General features: G+C 35.9%; 1 protein-coding gene across 1 annotated transcript in view; it reads right to left on the bottom strand.

The window, feature by feature from the left end:
- Positions 1-21,990, bottom strand: part of LOC131429747 (uncharacterized) — a 228,542-nt gene that overhangs the window by 74,360 nt on the left and 132,192 nt on the right. Inside the window, exon 2 of the mRNA XM_058594077.1 lies at positions 7,422-8,113. Within this exon, the coding sequence (XP_058450060.1) occupies positions 7,422-7,539 (118 nt within the window). The 5' untranslated portion in view covers positions 7,540-8,113. The remainder of the gene's footprint in view (positions 1-7,421; positions 8,114-21,990) is intronic.

The raw sequence follows: 21,990 nt of genomic DNA, 5'->3' as shown, positions 1-21,990 counted from the left end.
AGTAGTATTGCTCATAAGAAATATTCTGTACTATCTTCAGCTGTTGAATTACTTTGAGATGGGATAGTAAATAACATTGAAGTGGTATGAAATACATTTCTGCCCTACGACGGCAAACCAAATTGTAACCTGCTTAAGAACTTGATTATTATGTTTTGTTTCGAATGAGCTACAAAATACAAACAAATTCACATTCCGTCGATACCGTTTTGTTGACCAAATATCTAAGGTACTCGGGAAGGCGGGAGATAGGAACTTGTGAGCTTTTAGTTATTATTTTCAATATACTTTTTTGTAATCACAGCATGTATGTAAATAAATATTATTGACTGTATTTGACAACATTACCGGTTGTGTACCGGCGGCTGAAATTTTATATACATCGCGAAGCATATGATTCTAGTGCATGTCTTTTCAACTAAACTTCAATATATTGAAATTCTTTCATTGTTTCTGAGATACTACCCGTTAAGTAGCTATGATTTTTTCAACCACAGGACCGATAACGCAGAACCGTGATCAACCAAACCAAACACCGGTATCAGATATTTGTGTTTGCACTGGCATTGTGATTTAGTTAACACGAGTGGAAACACGTGTTCATGTGTGCTTGGTGCCGATGAATTCGGTTGTGCTTTGAAAATGCTGTAAGTTTTTACGCTATACGAAATTGAACAAACCACGCTGTGTGTTTCGCTGGTGAAGGTGGTGGTGCTTTTTTCTTCCATACCAGCACGTAAGGTAAAGTGTTATAATATATCTCCCTTAAGAAAACATTGAGATATTTCTAAATGTACTGATATATTTTCTTCGCGGATGTAGATATTTCTTAGCAATACACCTGAGGAAGATTTTAAATGATTTCTGTAGGAACCGTATAATATACCTCACAACAAATTATTGTTTTTTTTTTATATATTGTTTATTTATACCCGGCTTTAACCAAGTTGCGGTCGTTCGCCGGCAAATTATTGTTATGATCCACAACAATGATGCAATATGACTCTTGAAATGTCGATATAGTAGAGAAGCAGATAAAGAAGATATTCTTCGCATCGGAAATCAATTGCATAATCAATTAATTACAATTGGAAACCAACATATTTGATCCTCCCAAAGCTACATTTTGTGTTTATAATGAATATAAATCTTCAAAATATTATTTTTACTCGAAGCATACTGTTGAATCGAAGGTGGGACATAATGTCCGTAGAATGACTGTTATGAGAAAATTCGTATATCAAATAAATGACTTTGGATTTTTATACTGTAAATAGAGACATTAAAGACTGTCCCAGAAAGTATGGACGAACTTTGATTTCGCTGTAAATAATTCACAAGTGTTAGATATTCAAATTTTATTCGATATACTGATAATATTAGACTACAACAACAGAATATTATTCTCAACATTTGCTACTTAGCCATTGTAGACTAGCTAGCGCACCTTCTTGCGAACGTTCCTCATTAAATTCCGTACAGACTTCTTCACATTTTTGGTAGTATACTATTCTACCGTTGATTTCGAGTAGTAGCAAGAAACAAAATCTAGCCAGAAGACAACAGGATCCTTGTGGCTTCGAATCATGGGTAGAAGTCGTTTTTGTAAACATTCCTTGATGTATATTTCGTTGTTCATTGAAGCAGTGGTGATGAAGGGTTTCGAAATCTTACCGCAGTTACAAATTGCTTGCCAGACCATAGCTTTCTTACCAAATTTGTCGACTTCAATCGATGTCTCGGACTGGTTTAACACTTGCCCTTCTCGCACCGTATAATATTGTGGTCCCGGCAAGGATTTGTAATCGAGTTTCACGTAGGTTTCGTCGTCCATTATTATGCAGTTCAAATTTCCAGCAAGAATCGTATTGTACAGCTTTCGAACCCTCGGCCTGATCGATCCTTCTTGTTTTGGACTACGTTTTGGTTGTTTCTGCTTCTTATAGATTCGAAGATTCAAACGTTATTTAGCACGAAGAACATTTCACTTCGAAGTGCCCACTTTTTTGGCCACATCCCGAACTGAAATATCCTTCTCTTGCTCGAACGCCTTCAATATACGTTTATCTAACTGAGGGTTAGTAGGACCTTTTTTTCGATCCGTTTTCGGCTTATCCTCAAAGGTGTTATCCGCACCGAACTTCCTGATTGCATTTCGCACGGCTTTCTCACTTACTCCTTCCATTTTTGCTATCTTTCACAGTGACAGTCCGCATTCTGTGCACCATTTGTACACAATTTTTCGACGTTGTTCTGCTGAAAGTCCACGCATTTCGAAACAAACTAATGAAAACGAATAAAATACTGCACAAGTGGTTAGGGAAGAGTGTTAACAATAGGACGCAGCCATCGAACTTGACAGATTCTGAACCATTGCGAAATGGCAGCGGTTTTTGGTTGCGTCCATACTTTCTGGGACTGTCTCTAATGAACACTGAAATACTTTTATATTATAATTTGAACTGATATTCAAAGAAGTTTTTCATTTGTGTTTAGGATGCTGTTCAAAGCCACTATTGGAGCAATGATCAAGCAACCATCAATTCATCCGTTTGAAATTTATTATAGAGAATCCTTCTGATTCTTAAAGCCAAACATATGCTTAAACATTTAAATTTTATTGTGATTTCAGAAGTGCTTAAACACGATACCATCGCGGTTCAAGTGTTTATTTCACACCTAATGTCATTTTTGAAAGACAAAATTCAAATTAAAAAAGCAATATTTATGTCTGACGAAGCTGCCTCGCAGTACAAAAACAGAAAAAAAATTGCGAGTCTCTGTAAATTTAAATCAATGTATAACATTGATGCTGAGTGGCATTTTTTTGCAACTTCTCATGGTAAAGGACCATGTGATGCACTCGGGGGTAATTTAAAGCGAATGGCACGACGTGAAAGCTTGGCTAAACTACATGAACAACACAATCACAACTGAAAAAAATAATATTAATGGGCAGAGCAGAGACGTCGAGATGCATTCACGACCATGTCTTTTTGTTACGTGTCACAAGAAGAATATGAACGGGGTGTGACCGAGGGGAGTAGTGTTTATAAGGATACCAAAATGATTCCAGGCACACTTAAATACCATTTTTTCGTTCCGATTTCAGAAACCACAATCGTCACAAGACTGTATTCGAATGAACCTTAAATGTAATTAGGAATTATTCATGTACATGTAATAATTGTAGATATAGTAAGCAAATAAACAATTTCTGGAAATATAAAAAATGGTATTATAATTAAATATTAAAGTATCTCAAGAACAGCTACTTTTAGAAGAAAAGATATCATGGACAAATCTATTGTGTTTAACCTGTAGAATAATATTCTACTGCATAAAAGAAAATTTCGAATATATCTGTAAATTGTTTTAGCTGTAACTTCTTCATTTTTCAAACAATACGGATGGAATAGCCATCAATCTGTAGGTTTTAATAAGAGCTTTAAAATAAAAATTATCAAAAAAAAAAAATCGAAACCCTGATGTTTTTTTAATTTATATTTTTGGTTCATTTTGAAATTATTGAGAAAAAAATCAATTTTTTTTTCAGTGTATATTTTTTTTAGAGTGCCCTATTGATTCTGTACAACTTCTTCCTGAAAGCCATTTTTGTACAATTAACGGTTTACGAGACAATTTTTGTGAAATGCAAACATACATACGCCCTTTTTAAAAATCAGTCATGAGTCGGATTGACCTCTTCATTCGTTCAAAACTTATGGTTTGCCATACTGAAGCCATGTGCAAAGTTTCATCCAAATCGGAGAAAGTCGGTTCTGATTTTGTCACTTTTTCGTCTACTCATTCCTGAAATTGCTCAACTTCTACTGCTTCGCTACTAGAATTGTAACGGTGTATTTATACTAGAGATTGACTTATTGGTGACAAATATTTTCAACCACGCAATTAAATAACACGAAACGAATGAGAGTTAAAAAACAATAGCAACATGCAGAATTTTGATGTCGAAGTTTTCATTTCGGATTTGCATATTTCAGATGAAGAAACTATCAAAATGCTGGCATTCAGAAGGGCCAAACCGTGCAATTTTCTTCGATATTAATCACTATTTTTTTTCGAACGCGGAACAAATTTGCACTGCAAAAGATGCAAATCAAATTATTTTAGATTTACACTAAACTGATGATTTTCATCTCTGATTGGCAAAGAAGCAATCTTTTGTTAGTTCCTTAGATAACAGTTGAAGCCATTGGAAAGGCTGATTTTGCATAATGTTTCCCATCGTTATCCACTTTTCGTTGCATTTTGCTTCAATGCAAACGACCAGCAGCAGGATGCCGCAATCACTCTTGTTTGAAGCGAAACTGGCTATAAACGTTCTGTAATTGATTCAATACTGAACTGAATTCTTGATACTGGAACTTAAACTGAGCTCTAGACCTAAACTAAACGGAATGATGCACTTGCTTCACTTCCTGCTCACTCAATTGCGTAGGCTACCCGAGTAGAGTGTGAGATTAAAAAGAAAACTCAATTTGATGCTGTGCTGTTCGTATATATCGATTACTTAATTTGCTATCGTTTTGGTCGTTTTAACGGTTAAAAGATCAAAATTGAAAGCAAAAAAATGCTGTGTGACATCAAACTGGAAACTAGTTTTGCTCTCAGTGAAAAAACTTTGAAAACTTAATATGATGTAGATTTTCTCGAAATGACACGTCACGAGCATAATCTAAAAATAGAACAGCCAAAAAAGGTCCGGGATAGTATACATTTAGGCGATATTACTCGCAAGCAAGAAAAAAGATTTTATGCAATCTCCATATTAGTCGGAAGCAAGAAAAAAGATTTCATGCAATCTTCACACTGCCGCGGAGAGAATCCGGTTTCGAACTTTGGAGTTTTGGCATGTGAATTTTTGGCGATTGCTATGGACTGTAAGCACTAGCTATAAGGAGATGGAAAATGTTCGGTTATATGACAAGCAGTGTTGTTTCACAAAGTTGTATACAGGTAGTTTCTGTCAGTGCACACTCTTTGCGTCGCTTCCATTCCGCATCCACCGTGAATAGCAGTGTGGCTATTTGAGTACAGTATAAAAATGTTCTCTTTGTCCTTCTTATATCCAAAGCTGTAGCATTCAAACATTATAACATCAAATTGAGTTATCTACTTTATCGCATATAACTCGCACATGTAATCACTTTGAAATACGAATTTAGAGGCTCTGAAGACCGAACCTTTTACAGTGAAGTCTTTTACAACACAGGGAACGTGAATTAGGAATCCGGCAATAAGGTATCCCAGATCATTTGTTTTTTTCGGCTAATTGGGACAATGAACGATTATCTCGCTTCTGACCACAGATAGAACCAGAATCTCTTCAGTTCTTGTGTAGACTTATAATTTACGATCATTTGATGCAGAATTAGTCCTGTGACTCAAAATTATGAAGATTTAGTTAGTCGGGTTCTCTTGAATAGTGTATTAAAGTTTCAAGATCTATTAGATGATTGATAAAATACTTCTCATAGCATCTAGCTTTAGTGAGAATATGAAGTTCTAAGCATTTATAACTAGGAATAAGAATTATTTTGAAAAGGCTCTTCGACACAGTTTGTGGAATATACAAATTAAACATATATTTTCTTGGTGGCTACTCTAAGCCACTAAAGTATTATTAAGAATTAGCTCTAGGTTCTGAAATCTGAGACATTCAATGTTCGATGCTCGAACTTCGTAAACAATGATTTTTTCCATACTGCTGGATATAAAGTTATGGACATTTTCAGAACGGATTTGGCGAGTAGATTATTTTCGCCATCCAGGTCCCCGATTTCTTGATGCACTGAGAATAATGGTCTTAAAACTTTGGAATGAACTTCGCGACGTCGTATGATTACAAATATAGAAACATTTTTTTAAAACTGAACGCAAAAATTGTTACAGGATCGGATACTTACCGTATCTAGAAGGAAATAGATGACGTCAAATATATTTCTCGTATCAAATTCTGAAATAAGCTCCTTCTACGGCAGACCATCAGCGAGATGGGAATGCCAAAGCCACTATTCAGATTGACCTGCTTCAGACAAACGTGGTAACGATGATCGCCAATTTATCTAATGCCTCACAGACGTGTGGTTTGACACTAATATTTTCGTGGTTAAAAAGATAGAGCATTATTTGTGTAAAAGTTGAAAAAATGTTAAAACAATCGTTTCTTCGCGGTTATGGTTGCGGTCCACTGCAGTATCTCGGTAGGATGTCAAAGCATTTTTGTAAAAGGCAACAAAGAATTGAAGGAATAATTCTTCCATTGAAACTTAACTTTGTATTTTTGTGCTACCATTTGAAATTTGCTCAATTTCAATGTATTCACTAAGTTGTTGATATTATTATTTTCAATTTTTTGAGTTTCACAAAACTTTTGCCTTTAAACAGCAAAATGATAACACAATGTGATATTAATTGAAAATTTGATGAATCGATATCATATTAGGATTTCAATCTGACGTTGCTATCATAATCAAATATCAATTTGTTATAATTTTGATGTTAGACTTTACTCGGGTAGTTAGGTACGAGAAAGGCGTCAAGAATTTTCTTTCTTACTGTGTATTAATAATACTCGCTGATAGCAAACATTTTAGAAAATTTTAATTTTAAACCATTTGTGCTTATGTCATGCAACTGAAAATGTTATCATAAATTGATGATCAAATTTCCGATGGCGTGTAGCAAAAAATATGTTGTTACGTTAGACACAACAAGAGATATTAACGATCAAAAATTTATCACTCTTTCAAAGGGTAAATTTTAAAAAGGCGCTCCGTAGTAAAGTAAGTCGTATTTACAACAAAAATAAATGAATTTTCCAAAGTGTTAGACCCTACTCGCCCCTTAACAAACCCGTTTCTGTTGTTAATTTCTGGCATTGCTATACTGATATAAAAATTTATTCCCATGCATTTGACATCCAAGTTTGGAATTTCAAGCCACTGCTTAATCTGCATCCAGCGTTACAGTGAGTAATTTCTACCTTAGAAACAGATAGAAAATCGGAATTCAGAACAACGAAATTAATTCATGTCACAATTTTCCTCAAAAATAAATAACATTCAAGCGGTTAAATTTGAAATTAATTGGTAATCGATCTTCATCACATAGAACTGATTTTATCGAGTATGCTTGTACGTCAATTACAGTACCAATATTTCGTAGCAAACTACACGATTTAGCACAACTTAATTAAAGTGCTGCTGCTCGCGCCGGTCGGTCACTGCGTCGAATATCAGTTGGTCGTTCTATCTGATGAAGTTTCGTACCGAAACCAATCTACCAAAGTTCCGAGCCGTTCGGCCTTTCGTTCGAGTACGAGCCATATATCAATCTGCCCAGGCAGCCCTGACAACTCGATACCGAAAGCTGTTCCCAACGGGTCTCTCACTTACCATTTCCAACGCTCGTAGATTCCAAAATGATAAACAGAGTCGTGCACCATTTCGTCAAATGGACCAGCCCACTCGGGGACTCCAGTCGCCTTCTTCGTCGTCCGCTAGTCCAAAGCATTGGGTTGCGGGGCTTTTGTGGGTTTGCCAATGATGACAACGTAGCTGCTCCGTCCGAGTATCTGTTTCCCAGAGTTTTTCAGTGCGAGCCAGCTGTTCGCATCGGCGTGTGCTCGAGGATTACCGCACCAACCAGATATTTCAATTTGCTACCGCTTACTCTACTGATATTGAGTGTTCTTTTGGGTTCTTATCAGAGAGGCTCACTACCCTCTCTTCAACCCTCTTCCGTTCTAGTTTTGCCGGAGCCTTTGTAGAAAGGATCAATTTAATACAGACGCCGACGACGTCGCCGGCAACGGCTGCTGCCTCCCACTGGTGACCGAATCGTCGTCCGGATAGTCAGTTCGAGTGTGGCTCGAGTGAGCAAACGAGCATCGTTTTGGGAAATATGGGCAAATATTGGCGGTGGTTGCACGATACTGTGGGCAGGAAAAATTTGGCCAATCCACTGACCCGAAGATTCCATCCCTTCTTAGTCGCCACTTTGCCGAAATTTGTGCGGCTTATCGCATCGGACCGGCAAGGCCTGCTGCCATCGGTGGCTCATCGATTGAGTGTTGGGCCGACGAAATCTGCGTGAACATCGTCATGGAAAGAAAGAGAGAGAGAGAAAGTATCGGATGAATATATCGCTTGGACGGAAAATTGATTAAATGACATTTATTATGCATATATTACAGTCTGGAAGAAACTATCCTCAGCAGAGGCACGTAGTCTGTCTAAATAAGCTTGACCAGGGTTGAGCGTTGAGGAATGCTTCTATTTCAAAACTCTTTCGGAGGCAATTCCTGTCAGAGCGGAAACATATGGTGCTCAAAATTCAAATCTTACACATATTGCAGAGCCTCACAACTGATCTAGTGATGTTTTATATTGGCATACAAATGAAACCTAATTTGGATTTTTGAATATTCAATATATTTCTGCTTTTGAGATGACCACATCTTTATTCGCAACGAACAATACTTTAATAAAAGATCCTGCCAACTTTATATCAAACTATCGAAGCTTAAATTTTCCCTTCAAAACCGCACTGACCGCTGGAACCGGAGAAAACATTTTCCATTTCCGCAAAACGTTAGCTTTCGAGACGAAACGATCAAAAGCAATCGGCGAAGCATTCGACTTACATCTAGATCAAAGACGAAACAACGATCGAAATGAAGGTGAGATATCTTCGAGAAAAAAAAAACAAAAGAAAAGCAAATCCTTTTGATGTAGGGTTTGTATGCAGTTGCTTGTGAAAATCTAAAGCCGTAGGTTGAAAATCGAATCAACAAAGAGTGGTCCATCGAAAATTATTTTCGTCGCGATCAAAGGCCGCGCCTTCCTGAAAATTCCATCTGGTTAGCATTTAAAAATAGGACGGTTTGGTTTTTTGTTGGTTTTGTGAGGGGAATTTCCAGCAAAAGGTTGAAAAAATTCAGCTTCTGAACAAATGGAAGCTATTTTGGTCAGTTACATGCAATTACAATCTTTTAATGAAAACTTTCGAATAACATCAGATCTAACAAAATTAATGGTAAATGCCTTTGTGTAAAATTCTGTAAATAAACGTGCATTTTATATGAAAATTTTAACATTATTCGAGGGCGGTAAACGAAATAATACTAACAACAGCATTTTATCACCGAAATTCCGTAAACCCGATTATAAAACCAAGATTTCTGTTTCAATTTACTCAAAAACTAAAAAAAAACATGTTTGAAATGTTTCATTATAACTTAATACAGAAATATATGATATTTTGAAAATGTTAGACCCTACGGGCTCCCTAGAGTAGAAAATTGTTTCCTTCGATTTTACAGACAAAAACCCTTCTTAATCCACCTAGTGGTGTGATAATGCCTTTCTCTTCTTTCATAACAGTCTCATGGATATATATTTTATACTTTTATTAAATAATTTCGGATACTAATTTTGACACCAATTAATTCAGATTGATTCAAGTAGTTCACAAAAGCATGCCTCAGTGTTTATGTCACACAGTCAGCATCATTTTTCCAAACTAGTGCTTGACATTTGCGTTGCCTATTTGTATGAGAGCAGTGATGCTAATCTAAAAAAACCCTTCTTAGTCCACTTAGTGGAATTTTCATATATCTTGAAAAATGAAATTATCGAAATCGAAAAAAAAATTTGATTCCAAAAGGCTTACAATTACATGAAACGTCGAGATTTAGTGCCATCTCGGAAATTTTTTTTTTTTTCATAAAATCGACTTTTTGGGACATAGAAAAAATATCAAAATTTTTCTAAGTCCCAGAAAGTTGATTTTTTCAAAAATAATTTTTTTTTATATGACACTAAATTTCATTGTTTGATGCAAATTTAAAAGTTTTGGCACCAAAAAAAATTTTCGATTTTGGAAATTTCATGTACTTCCCCCTATGGTGCTTTTTCAAGATCGAAAATTGTCAAACCTTTACCACCGGGCAGCACCGTTTACGCATGTCCGATTTAGCTCAAATTTTGCATGAAGGCTTTTTTCGAGGTGCTTAAACTTTTGAGCACTAGAGCCTAACAAAAATAGAGGTGATCCCAAAATTTGGGCACCCTTATATATATAAGAGCAGTAAAAATCAACGTGTTTTGTCGGTTACGTTACTTATACCATCATATCTCTGGAACCAAAAGTCACAGCCATTTGATCTTTGAACTTGATCAATGGCCCAATAGTAACTTTCAAATGAGCCCAAGTTTGTTAAAATCGGTTCAGCCATCTCTGAGAAAATTGAGCACGTTCAAATATCTTCGAAAAGTGCACACACACACACACACATACACACATACACACACACTCACACACACACACACATACACAGACATTTTCCGATCTCGTCGAACTGAGTCGAATGGTATATAACACTATGGGTCTCCGAGGCACCGTTCGAAAGTCGGTTTTTCCAGCAATTCTAATATCTTTCTATAGAGAAAGGCAAAAACGTTAAACGCACGGAAAGACCGAAATCAGCATTTTGGAGAAAAAAAATAGATGATTTTCTGATAGTTATTTTTTGAGACAACTAAAAAAATCTTATTTTGCTAGTTCAGATTTTTTAATTCTAGTTCGCCTAATAATAATAAAATATTTGTTGAAATGGCTATTTTACTAGTTGAATTCACCAATTAAACGTGCTGTCATCTTTTAGCTAAGGCACACTTTATTACCATTCAACTAATTTTAGAATTGAATTATAGAAATAAAACGTTGTTTTCAACCAATATGAGTGGTTGAATTGGCTTCTGCAATTTGCAGATATATGGCGCTCTCTCACCGAGAAAATGTTAACACCGTAATGACTACTAGCCACTAGATGGCACACTAATAGCGAAAAAAATTTCAGTCGCGGTTGTGTTTTCTATATTGGCAGGTATAAATACGATGTTATATTGGAGAAAAAGACATAAACGAAACATAAACATAAAAAAACGCTGTTTTCTTCATTCGACTTCGCGAAATCGACTCTCTCACTGAAAACTTTGAGCACTCTGAAAACAAAAACCGAATACAAGTAGCACATCGGATTTCGTAGCCCGGAAGGTTGGAAGATACAAAAAACATCATTTGACATATACAATTAGAGTGCAACATTCGAAACTCACTTCATTGTTTCGCGTAAAAACGTTATTACGCACAATCGCTTCAAATGCGCACAAATTCTGAATAAATACATTTTCCACTAAGAGTTTACGTCATTTGTACAAATCGGTTTATAAATTCATATATGGATATTGCGTAACACATGCGAAAAACATCTAAACAATTTGCAAGCAGTTGCAATAAGACTGTCCTTTTTAGCTTTTGAATGGATTGTTTTGCTTTGACATTTCTCATGAGTTTTTGGATAATAAACTCGTTAATAAAACCCATTTCATTTTTGTTTTCTTGGTGCTGCCCTTCAGTAATGATAGTGAGAGATAAATAGAAATAAATTTTCTGATTTTAATCACAAAATTAGTTGTCAATGAGAATTTCTCGTTGGATTGAAATATTTTCTGGTTTGTGTCCAGGATATTTTCCAACTAAACACATTCTCTAAAAATAAAAGTTTTTTTCAGCAAAATTAATTCTCAACTTTAACTAATTTTATAGTTATTTTGGAAATTTTGTTGTTAAAATCAACTAATTCAAAAACAGTAATACGAATTAGGCGCAGAGCTAATTTCGGTCGTGCCGTGCGTGTTTTTCTCGAAAGCAGGTTTTGAAAGTCCGTGTCCATCGCCATTCAAAAACTACTGCACCACTGTTACTTTGGGGAGGTTCATAAAAGTTAGATACAAAATGGCGGATTTTTTTGTGCAAAATAGTTGTTTTGTCTTTGAACAACCATCAAAAATTAAAAAAAAAATTAATAAAATCAATCAAAAACGTTGGGGTCTAGAAAAACTTCTACTCTATCTCTACTGCTTTAATTTGTTGACTTCTGATTAGTCAGCGCTGAGATACAGTGGACACCGCAAATCATGATTTTTAAGAAGGGTTCTCAAAAATACCTCTTCACCGACTTATTTCTCAAATATTTTTCCACGAAATTGTTCAAATAACGCTTTGTATTATGCAAAACGTTTGAATTTATTTCGTTAAACAATAGTTCTGAAAAAAAAAACATCGCAAAAATGATGATTTTTCATCATTTAGAACTCTAGTTCCTATACCAGAAGTCGGATTCGGATACAATGTTCTAAAAAATATTTAATAATTTCGATAATGGCAGTATATGATGCTTTAAAGTGAGAGATCTTGCAAGAGAAACGATTCTTGTTTTAATGCTTGTGTCCGTCAGTCAATATTCTTTGTTTACGGATACTGGATGCAACACTGGAGCTAACAACATGAGAATTACTCGTCGATCAAAATGTTCCCGGCTTAACAAAATAAGCATCACTTTTTTTTTGAATTTCGTTTTCATTTATCAATGTATTCTATTTCAAGAATAATAAAATTGTTCCATCATTCGAATGTGATTTTTATACCACGATTTATCCTTAGTCTCAAAAAAGGCTTCAGCCTCAGTGATGATCTCATCATTCGATGTAGATCTCTCTCCAGTAAACCTTGTTTTTGAAACTGTAAGCCTAAAATAGTCCATGTGGGCTAAAACCGGCGGATATGGCGGGTGCGATAGCTATCGTGACAATAGACTTGTGACACGGTGCGTTTGATCAGTTTGATCTCATGACCTCACAGACTGCTATTGTCCCCATACAGAGTAATATGTACCAAAAACGGAAAAACATAGTCGTACACGTTTCTCAGAGATGGCTGAACTGATTTAAAACATAGATTAAAATGAGAGGTCTTATGGGTTCCGGAATTACAAGGAAATATGTGCAAACTTATGACAAAATGTTCGAATTTACTCGGAAATTTGTCAGACCGATTTTCAAAAACTAAGAAATTTTTCAAACAAAAAAATCCAAAACGTTGATCTAGATCCGACTTTCGGTATAACAATACGATTAGTGAAAATTTTCAACTTCATGGAAATTTTTTCGCAAGCAATGGCGAAACGAGGTGCACATTTTTATAAAACTTGCTCCTAAATTCATCTGGTTGGCAGATTTCATTAGTTAGTAAATATATAAAACTACTTTGGGACGACTAGTCCCTGGTTTCCGCTTCCGAAAGCATTGATAATAGTGAAGAAAAGCTCCAAACACGGAACTCACTTTGATTTCTCAGTAACGGTAGTAACCGATTTTAACAAATAATGATTCAAATTGAAGCTCTCATTGTCTTAAAATATACTGTTCAATTTCATCCAGATCTGACTTTCGGTTCCGAAATTATAGGGCGGTGAGTGTCAAAACATTCAAATCGTCATTCAAAATGACGATGCAAAACTGGTATGCGTCAGTACGTGCTGGCACGGAAGAAGAAAAAGCACCGGCTTTAATCCGTTCGCAGCGCGCTTTGTTCAATTTCGTATGACGTGCCGTGTTGCCACACTTAAATCTATATTTTTCATTTGAAAAATATGCAAATTTGTAAATATTTCGTTCAATTTGTACCTACTTGCTAGTATTAACACAAAGTCATGATAACGATGCTTTTCTTTAAAAGTATCCTTATTGTCTATCTTATGTATAAAGTTTATGCAATCACTTGAAAAATTGAGTATTGGAAATTGGTCCGGAGAGCTAAGTGTTCCATATTACCATTCGACACAGTTCATCGAGCTGAGCAATGACTGTATATGTCAAATAATGTCACTCATAAAAAATTTCATAGTCTCATACTGCCCATACTTGCATATCAGTCCGATATGGAAAATCGGCATGTCGAGAAAAAGACGATCAAAGTTTTTTTTTCTGAATTTTTTTTATTTATTGTGCTACTTAATGCTAAATCATAGTATTATTCCATGAAATATCGGTAATACATCTTTGCTATTTTAATATTGCAACAAATGAAATTATTGATATTTGCACTAAATGGGATTGTATGTATGGGATTTCTGAGAGTATATTGAGGATAGGTTTCATTCCTCAAGCAAACTCAAAATTGGCGAACATCGATATGGGACTGATATGCGAGTATGGGCAGCATAGGTTGCTATTGAATTTTATCATGCTGTCATAGGGTAAAGTGTGTGTTCAAAATTGCACGACGTCATTTAGAGCGACGATCCAAAAAAGGGTAAAATTTTTCTAGATTTGGCTCGAAAATGATTCGATTTGTAGGCTAGTTTAGTTACTTACTAAACGAACCGACTTCGGTTTTACTGGTTCCCAGGTTCCGGTTCCAGAAGTACCGGAAATAGTGGTCAAAAACTCTAAAATGAGACTCACTCAATTTTATCAGAGAGGATTTGATCGATTCCCACGAACTTAGAATTAAATAAACGTTCATATAGTTTCTGTTTAATTTCATCCGGGTCCGACTTCCGGTTCAAGAACTATAAAGTAAAGTGTGTTTAATCATTTAGTGCGACGCTGCCAATAAACAAACTCTTATTCACTTGACATAACTATTTACAAATTGAAAAGATTATGTTAGTTATGTACCCAAAGAAAGTTTCTTATTATATTAAGGATTGAAAAAAAATTCTTCGCTGAATCTTCTAGCGATATTAAAAAAAGATAAATTGGTGAAGAGTTCATTCAGGATCACCTCAGTTTGGTAATAATGTAGTTCCTTGTATGATGATTTTTATCGAAAAGGATGTCAATCCACCCTGCTGCCCTTGATTTCGTTCAATTAAGAAATATTGAGCAGTTAGAAAACAGAAGTTTCAGAAAAGTGGGAACGTGACACGTAGATAAAGAAATGGTGGAATAAAATGGCTGCTCCGGGTATAAATAAAAATTTTATAAAAAAAAATGGCTGCTCAGGTTAGCTAACAGAGAGACCAAAATATGATTATAAATCAGTTTTTTGTTGCGTCCCGTCCCGTGACTCTAACTTTAGCATGTTTTAATTCCTTGAGGCACTCTACTAGACGAGTAATCTTCTATATACAAAAAAATGGATGTAAGTTTGTATGTTTGTAACGCCATAATTTCGGAACTACTGAACGGATTGCCACCAAACTTGGCACAAGTACTTCTTGCACTTCAGAGATGGTTTAAGGAGAATTTTTATAGGGGAGGTAGCGTAGCAAGTGTCATAAACAAGGGGGGGGGTCATGGAAAAATTCATATATATTTTGACAAGAATCGATACGTTTTAAAGACCATAGAAACATTTTGCATACCTTAAATATGACTATACGGAGGGTGGATGTATCAAGTGCCTTTAAAAAGGGGGGTGTAATGTTTAAAACGGCATATCTCCGAAACTGCTGAACGGATTGCCACCAAACTTGGCACAGATACTTCTTGCTCTTCTGAAAAGATCATAAGGGTATATTAATAGGGGAGGTAGCGTAGTAAGTGTCCTTAACAGAGGGGAGGGGGGGGGGGGTTTGTGAGTGATGAAAAAATTTTGTCTAATTTGACGAGTATCGATAGTTTTTCAAGACCATAGACACAGTTTGCATATATTAGATATGATTATATGGATGGTGGATGTAGCAAGTTCCTTTAAAAAGGGGGGTGTAATATTTGTAATGGCGTAACTCCGAAAGTACTTAACGGATTGCTATCAAACTTAGCACACGTATTTCTTGCTCTTTAGAGATGGTTTTAAGAATATTTTTATGGGGGGAGGGAGCGTAGCGTGTCCCTACCCGAGCAAAGTCAAACATCAAAACGAGAGCAAATCGAAATCTTATTATGATAGCAATCACATTGAAATCTTAATTTGATCTCAGCTCATCAATTTTTCAATTGATATCACATTATGTTATCATTTTGCTGTTACTTTTTGAAAAAAAAACTTGGGAGGCAAACATTTTGGGAAACTCCAAAAATGATTATTCAAAAGCAAAAACTTAATAACTGCATCAAAATAGGACCTATTCCATTAGGCGATACAAAAATGCAAAAATAAATTTTAATGGAACAATTATTCCTTTAATTCTATGTTGCGTTTTTCAAAAATGCTTCCTGTGGCAGTTGTCCGGAAGCTAACCATGATCAAGGAAAAGATTTTTCTCAACACTTTTGCAGTTTTTACACCAATAATCCTCTATATTTTTACTTGCGAGATTATTGTTGCAGCACCATATATCTGGAGGACATTGGATAGGTTGACGATCATTGGTGCCACGTCTATTTGAAGCTAGTTCATGTCCTTTAGCGATCTCCTGGCATACTGGGGCTTCACCAGATCCGGCCAAAAGGCTTCATTCTCTTTCGAGAACGAATAGCGGCTTGAGCATTCTCATCTCGCTGATCGTCAGCCACAGAAAGATCTTTGTCAGGAACTTGATATGAAAAATACATTTGACGTCAACGATTTCCTTCTGGTGGGGTACGTTAAATATCAGATTCTCTAACAGTTTTCGCGTTTAGTTAAAAAAAAATGTTAAATGTTCTGACTATTATTTTCGGTTGATGTTTTGACCGTTATTGTCTGTAATTCAGAATTCGAGTATCGGTATTGCCAAAGTGATTGTTTTTTCGTGCATCAACTAACAAGTTTTTTTTAATAATACGCTCTTCTTTATATCATACTAGCTGAATTACCCGGCGTTGCTCGGAAATGTTTCGTAAATACAAGGCCGCAAAAACAATTTTAGGAATTGTTCTGACAATTGAAATACTCAGAGCGTATTGAAACACAACCTATTTCCACGTAATCACTTAGTTGCTAGAAATATGCAGTACTAGTCAAGAAGTCACTTTATACTTCCCATGTTTGGGGCACTTGCTACACTCCTTCCTTGAAATAACCCTTTAATCTATTTTGATGTGAAGGTAGTATCTGTATTAATCAAGAAGTATCGTTTCTCGTCCAATGAATTTTACATTAAACTCCTCTTTTGTTAGTGAACTTGCAACAGCTCTCTGCCCTCTGAGTAGTGTAAAAAGTATCTGTGCTCGTCAAAAAAGAGAGGGGGGGGGATGAAAATTGGTTTTCCAGACTCTTTTCGCCTAGTCTATATCCTCCGGCTTTCCTCGTTTGTCGTCAAATAAGATAAATTTAATAATAAACCTCTTTTGAGGCACTTGCTAAAAACTCCAACCTTTTATTCACCTGTGCAATGAATATCTGATCTCGACAAGAAAAAATAATTTTATTACCACCTCTGAATTGCAAAAAGTACCTCTGCCAAGTTTGGTGATAATTTACTGAGTTGTTATGGAATTATTCCGATATTTACAAACAATTGAACTGAGAGCTTCTTCAATAGATACTTGTTATCTTTTCACGCGTATAAATATTCTTACGATCAGCTCTTAGTTGTAATAAATATCTGTGTCTGTCGAGAAATTTCGATTTCGTAAAATTCGAAACATTTTGACTCAAATTCCCCCTGTTAGCAAACACTTACTGCAACCACCACCCCCCTCCTCATTAAAATATCTCCTATAAGAACCTATGAAGAGCAAGAATTACATGTGCCAAGAAAGTTAATAATATATTGAGTTGTTTTGGAGTTATGTTCGATCATATATACAATTTATCCTTTGCATGTTTGAGTTTAATCTCCTGTTAAAGACCCTAGCTAGGCCTCCTTCCCCATAAAAATACACTTATGACCATCTCTGAAGAGCAAGAAGTATCTGTGCTAAATTTGATAGCAAACCGTTCAGTAGTTTCGGAGTTATAACATTAAAAACATTACACCCCCCTTATCGAAGGCACTTGCTGCATTCAACCCTCGTCAATTCTAAGGTATGCAAAATGTTTCTATGATCTTCAAAACGTGTCGATTCTCGTCAAATTATGTGAATTTTTTCATAACCACACAAACCCCCCCCCCCCATCCCTTCTTTTTGTCCCAACCCTTTAAAAACATCTCTAAACAGTTTGAATGTTTGATTGCATTTTAGCGCCACCAAATCAAAGAATTTTATTAACCCCAATCAACGACGTTATAAATCATCATGTTTCAGAGATATAGGGTAATATGTCTTCTATCAGAAACTTTCGAGCGCTGTAGGAGCGCTTGGCAAATAAATTCCTAACTAACATATTTTTCATAATGTAGACCTTGACATCCCGCACAACTTTCCTCAGAAAAAAAGCTTTGAAGATTTCAGGTTCTGAGCTAGATCATATTTTAGCACACTAGCTCCATATTGTACAGCGATTTTGCATTATTATTTGAAAAACTTAGAAAACTAGTTTGAAAACCCTATTCTCTAAATAATCAGATTACCATGAATTATTTATGTTTAATCCAGCTTTAGATAATTAAGCATGCAAATGAATTGCTTAATGTTCGCTCTGAAATTAATCTTTATCGAATGATCCCGAATTTAAGTCTACACAAGAATTAAAAGTTTGCTAAATCAGTGTGATGCTGTCTGTGAGCAGAAGTGAGATACTCGTTAATTGTCCCAATTAGTCGAAATAAGTAAGATATTTTTTTGGAATCGAAATAACATATGATCTGAGATTGCTTATTGTCAGATTCCTAATTCACGTTTCCAGTAAGCCTTTGCTGTAAAAGACTTCACTCTAAAGCGCTCGCTCTCCTGAGCCTAGAAATTCGTATTTCAAAGTGATTACATACTCGAGTAAAGTGAGATCAAATAAATAACTCAATTTGATATTATGATGTTCACATGCTACAGCTTCTGGATACGAGAAAGAAAAAAGAGCACATTTTCATACCTGTCAAATAGCCGCACTGCCATACACGATGGTTGCGGGACGGATGCGACGAAACGAGTGTACATCTGCTAAAACTACCTGTATACAGCTTTGCGAATCAACACTGCTTGTCATATGATCGAAAATTCTCCATCCACTTACAGCTTAACGTCACAGTCCATAGCATTCGCAGAGAGTTCGGAATCCAAATCACCTAGGTTCGAAACCCAAGTCTCTCTCTGTGGAGGTGTTGGTGCTTTTGACGCTTTTTTTATTGTTGCAAGTAATATCGCCTAAAGGTATACTATCCCGGGTCTTTTGCCCAATCTATTTTTAGCTTATGCTCGCGACTTGTTTGTTTTCAGTAATGTCTTTTTAAAGCAAATCAATAACTGATTATGCATTCCAGTTTTGTTTTCGTTGTTTAATAATAACTTCAAATTGAAAACTAGTTTTGCTATCAACAAGAAAAATTCTATATCTTATTTAGATTTCAGTTTGCTTTCGCTGTTAGCAAAAATAGTTTTCTTTTTGCTATCATCGGGATATCTTTTTGCTTTCGATTTTGATGTTTTGCCACTTAAAACGACCAAAACAACAGCAAATTGAGTAATCGATAAATGCGAACATCACAACATCAAAATGAGTTTTCTATTTGATCTCACACTCTGCTCGGGTAACAAAGGAAAACAATTATCTAATTTGTCGAAAATCGGTACTTTTTGAACACCATAGATACTTTTTGCACAACTTAGATATAATTATAAGGATTTTTTATGGGGAGGGAAGGTGTGCCTCTAAAAAAGGGAGTGTAACGTTTGTAACGGCATAACTCCGGAACTACAGCACGAATTGCTATAAAATACTGAATACAGAACGGATTGCTATCACACTTAGCACAAATGCTCTTTGCTGTTCAGAAATAGTTGTAAGGGTATCTTTATGGGGAAAGAGCGTAGCAAGTGTCCTTAACAGGGGTAAAAAAAACTTCATTTAATTTGACGAGAATCGGTTCTGTTTGAAGACCATAGTTACTTTTTCCGGGTATTCGTGTGGGGTGGATGCAGTATGTCCCTCTAAAAAGGGGAGTGTAATGTTTGTAACGGCACAACTCCGGAACGACTGAACGGATTGCTATCAAATTTTGCATAGATACTTCTTGCTCTTCAGAGATGATCATTAAAATATTTTCAAGGGGGAGAGTGTGTAGCAAGTATCCTTAACATGATACGAAATTTATATAATTTGAAGAGAATCGACATTTAAACTAAAAGGAGGGGTTTTTGAAAATAAATTTTCATTCCCCATTTTTTGTAAAACAAAAGAGTGGCAAGATTTTCGGAACAACTAAACGAATCGCCACCAAGTTTGGCCAAAGGTGGGAATCGATATTTTTTGAAAAACAAAGTGGATCTGAGATGGGACACTGATCATTCGCAATCTGAACATGAACGGAACAATCGGGTTGTCGTCTAAGTTGTGTTTCATTACAATCAGAGCATCAATGAGGAGGACAATTTCTAGAATTTTTTTCGGCCTTGCCTTCACGAAACATTTCCGAGCAACACCGGGTAATTCAGCTAGTGTTGAAATAATTTAGAATCATGTTTGATGTAAGCTTTGCTAAGACAAGTCCACTATAAAGCATTGATTGATTCATTTACGATGGATAATAAATCGATTCATCGAATGATACAAACCCTGTAAGAATTGGCCATTGAGCTATTAACTGCTTCGAAAATATTCAAGCTGTCATTGCTCCGTACAAGTAGTTTCTGTGTATAGATTTTGAGTTGACAAACACAAAAGGTACAGTTCATTGATGTTAAAATTTAAGGTTCTTTGTTGGGTAATTTGAGCGAGGACTTAATTTTGCAGAAAAATAACCCGATCAATAACTAATAATATAAATATACAAACAACAACTTTCTTGTTCAATCGCTCACTCATCGATTTTGATTATTTCTCCGCCGGGTGTTTTCGATCGTCACTTGTCCCGACAGCTGCTGTCAGACAACGGTTCTCTGATAAGAAGTTTCAATCTGCTGCGTACTGAATTTTCCAGTACCAGTTTTTCAACCAGCTCCGATGACATTGAAAGAAACGCGAAGAAATAAAAAATCGAAGCTGGAAAAAACTTTCGTCCGGCTCAAATTTCGTAGCGGGCAGTAGAAACTAAAGAAAACGTACTAACAGTTGCGCATTTATATTCGTTGTGGTGCCAAGTTCTGGAAAGTTCAAAAGAAGCGATTAAAAAACTGTTTCATTTTTTTTTGTGTCAATAATTGTTGATTCACTTTTCAATGAAACAACAACCGATGAATCAGTTGCTGCACGTAGACATAAAAGAAAACCAACAATGAAAAGTTGACATGGGAATGTTAAATAGTAACGAATATTTTTTTTTGCTTGTACGGCATCTGATTGATGAAAAAGAAAAATTCCTCGAACTACAAATTGGCAGAACAAAACTGGTATTGAATGATTGCGATTTGTCCCGGATTGCGGTTTTCACATCTGTGGCAACTGCCATGGCATCACAACACAACAAAGAATGATAACAAATTGGTGACATTTTTCTACGGCATAATTATCCTGCCGTTGTCTGCTGCTAATAAGACAGACGTCAGTTAAGGGATTTACTACGTTTCGGAAGCAACAAAGCGGAGCCCGCGCCAAGTTGTGAACATTCCCAATTATGTACTTCGGAATGTCGTTTTTATTGCGGCTGTTCCTTCAATGGCACATCACACACAGTTGCTACCGAGCGAGGGAATAACCGAGATCGTTTTACATCATAAGCTGCTTGTGCCAGCAGCAGGAGCATCAGCTCTTATCAAACAAAACCATCACATTTGCCTCGGCATAGTTGACAATGGACTGGGCTGATGGCGGAAAATTGCTGACTGTTGGCGGATTTTCAAAAAAAAAATACAAGCGAAATCAGTGCGACTCAAGACGGAAACGCTAGGAGTCTCGGGTACATAATGTTATCATCATATCTCATTATGCGTATATTTTGTACTGACAAGCCGGGGACAATCAGAATCTTGTTTTTATCATGTCGTAAGAGAGGTTTGATGTACGATTAACTGCACACTCGTTTCGGTGGAACGTGCTTCCAGTTCTCCGAAAATCAAATGGACTTTTTCTTTGATATTTTCTAATGTAATTTTCCTGGTAAATCGTGTCCAATGAAGTAATCTCAATTCAAAAACAAATTAAACACTTTTCTGGAATAAATTTTGTTTCAGTTTGTAACAAAAGTGAACCAGCATTGAAACCGTCTGATTTCCT

The sequence above is a fragment of the Malaya genurostris genome, chromosome 2 (assembly GCF_030247185.1).
Source record: "Malaya genurostris strain Urasoe2022 chromosome 2, Malgen_1.1, whole genome shotgun sequence".
Taxonomy (NCBI): Eukaryota; Metazoa; Arthropoda; class Insecta; order Diptera; family Culicidae; genus Malaya; species Malaya genurostris.
The sequence above is the reverse complement of the archived record's forward strand: the minus strand, read 5'-3'. Positions and strand labels throughout refer to the sequence as shown.